The sequence below is a fragment of the Triticum aestivum genome, chromosome 3B, assembly GCF_018294505.1.
Source record: "Triticum aestivum cultivar Chinese Spring chromosome 3B, IWGSC CS RefSeq v2.1, whole genome shotgun sequence".
In the NCBI taxonomy this organism is placed as follows: domain Eukaryota; kingdom Viridiplantae; phylum Streptophyta; class Magnoliopsida; order Poales; family Poaceae; genus Triticum; species Triticum aestivum.
In genome coordinates, this window is record NC_057801.1 from 808,612,949 (window position 1) to 808,614,207 (window position 1,259).

General features: G+C 51.8%; 1 protein-coding gene across 1 annotated transcript in view; it reads left to right on the top strand.

Annotated features, from left to right (window-relative positions):
• Positions 1-956: 956 nt before the first annotated feature.
• LOC123067970 (uncharacterized) overlaps positions 957-1,259 on the top strand; it is a 6,229-nt gene continuing 5,926 nt past the window's right edge. The window contains exon 1 of the mRNA XM_044490522.1: positions 957-1,090. Within this exon, the coding sequence (XP_044346457.1) occupies positions 957-1,090 (134 nt within the window). The remainder of the gene's footprint in view (positions 1,091-1,259) is intronic.

The following is a 1,259-nucleotide window of genomic DNA, read 5'->3' on the forward strand; positions in this document are numbered from 1 at the left end:
AATTTTTTAGTGAGTTTTTTTTACGGGAAACTATCGATCTATTCATCTCCAATTATAGCAGTACAACGAACCCCAGAAATAATGAAAATTACATCCATATCCATAGACCACCTAGCAACGACTACAAGCACTGAAGCGCGCCGCAGTCATCACCCCTCCCTCGTCGGAGCTGGGCACAAATTGTTGTAGTAGACAGACGGGAAGTCTTCGTGCTAAAGCCCCACAATGCACCAGATCAACAACCGCCATAGATGAAGAGAAGCTTAAATCGGAAGGATCCAACCTGAGGACATGTGAACAAAGATGAACAAAGACCATAGACCGAATCCTGCGAGATCCGTCGGAGACACACCTTCACACGCCCTCCGACGATGCTAGACACACCATCGGGACGGGGGCTAGACGGGGAGAACTTCAAGAAGCCCTCCCGCCGGCAAGGGCCGGTATCCACCCCGCACCCATGGCCCTAAGGTCACAGGAGACGTGTGAGATCGGCGGCGCCGCCGCGGGAGGCAGAAACCGTAGCCGCCTTTCCTTGGAGGAGAGGCAAAGGGAGGAGATAAGTCATTGAGTTAATCTTAATCTTAACCTCACAGCGTTTGGCAATATTTGAAAAGAGAAAAATGAGTTTAAAGTAGGGAGTTGAATTGAGAATAGATATGGGATAAGTCGTTTTACTCCTAATCTTCTGTTTGACGCATGATGTGAATTATGTGTGAGAGTTTTGAGTAGAAACTATATTATCTTGTTTGGTTCATGGGATTGTTTTAGTGAGTTTTTTTAATCTTATACTTGGACTAGATTATCTATTCCTAATGGCCTGGGCAAGCTAGCTTCCTCAGTTTTTTTCCCCTTGTGCACAGAGTCGTATGGGCCCCTGCCCAGCCTGGGCCCTAGGCGGTCGCACTCCTCGCCATGGCCCAGGGCCGCCCCTGGCTGGATGTGAAGTATGGTGCATGAATCCTGAGAAAAGCATAATCTGCATAGCAGGACTCAAACCTACCTCCACTCCTCGCCTCGCTGTTTGTTTCCACCTCCGCCGACACGGAAGAGGGCGACCCGCCGCCGGAAAGCCACGGAACGACGGCAGGTAAGATTTCCCGACCACTGTGTTCCGGCTGACCTCGTCCCTATCTGCTCTTCCTCCCGTGACGCACCTATTCTTACTCCCATGGCGCAGCTTGTCCCCCTCTCCCCCATTGCATCCTCCCTCCCCCCCTCCGTCACCCCCTCCAGCTGCGGCCCCTCGGCCCCTCGTG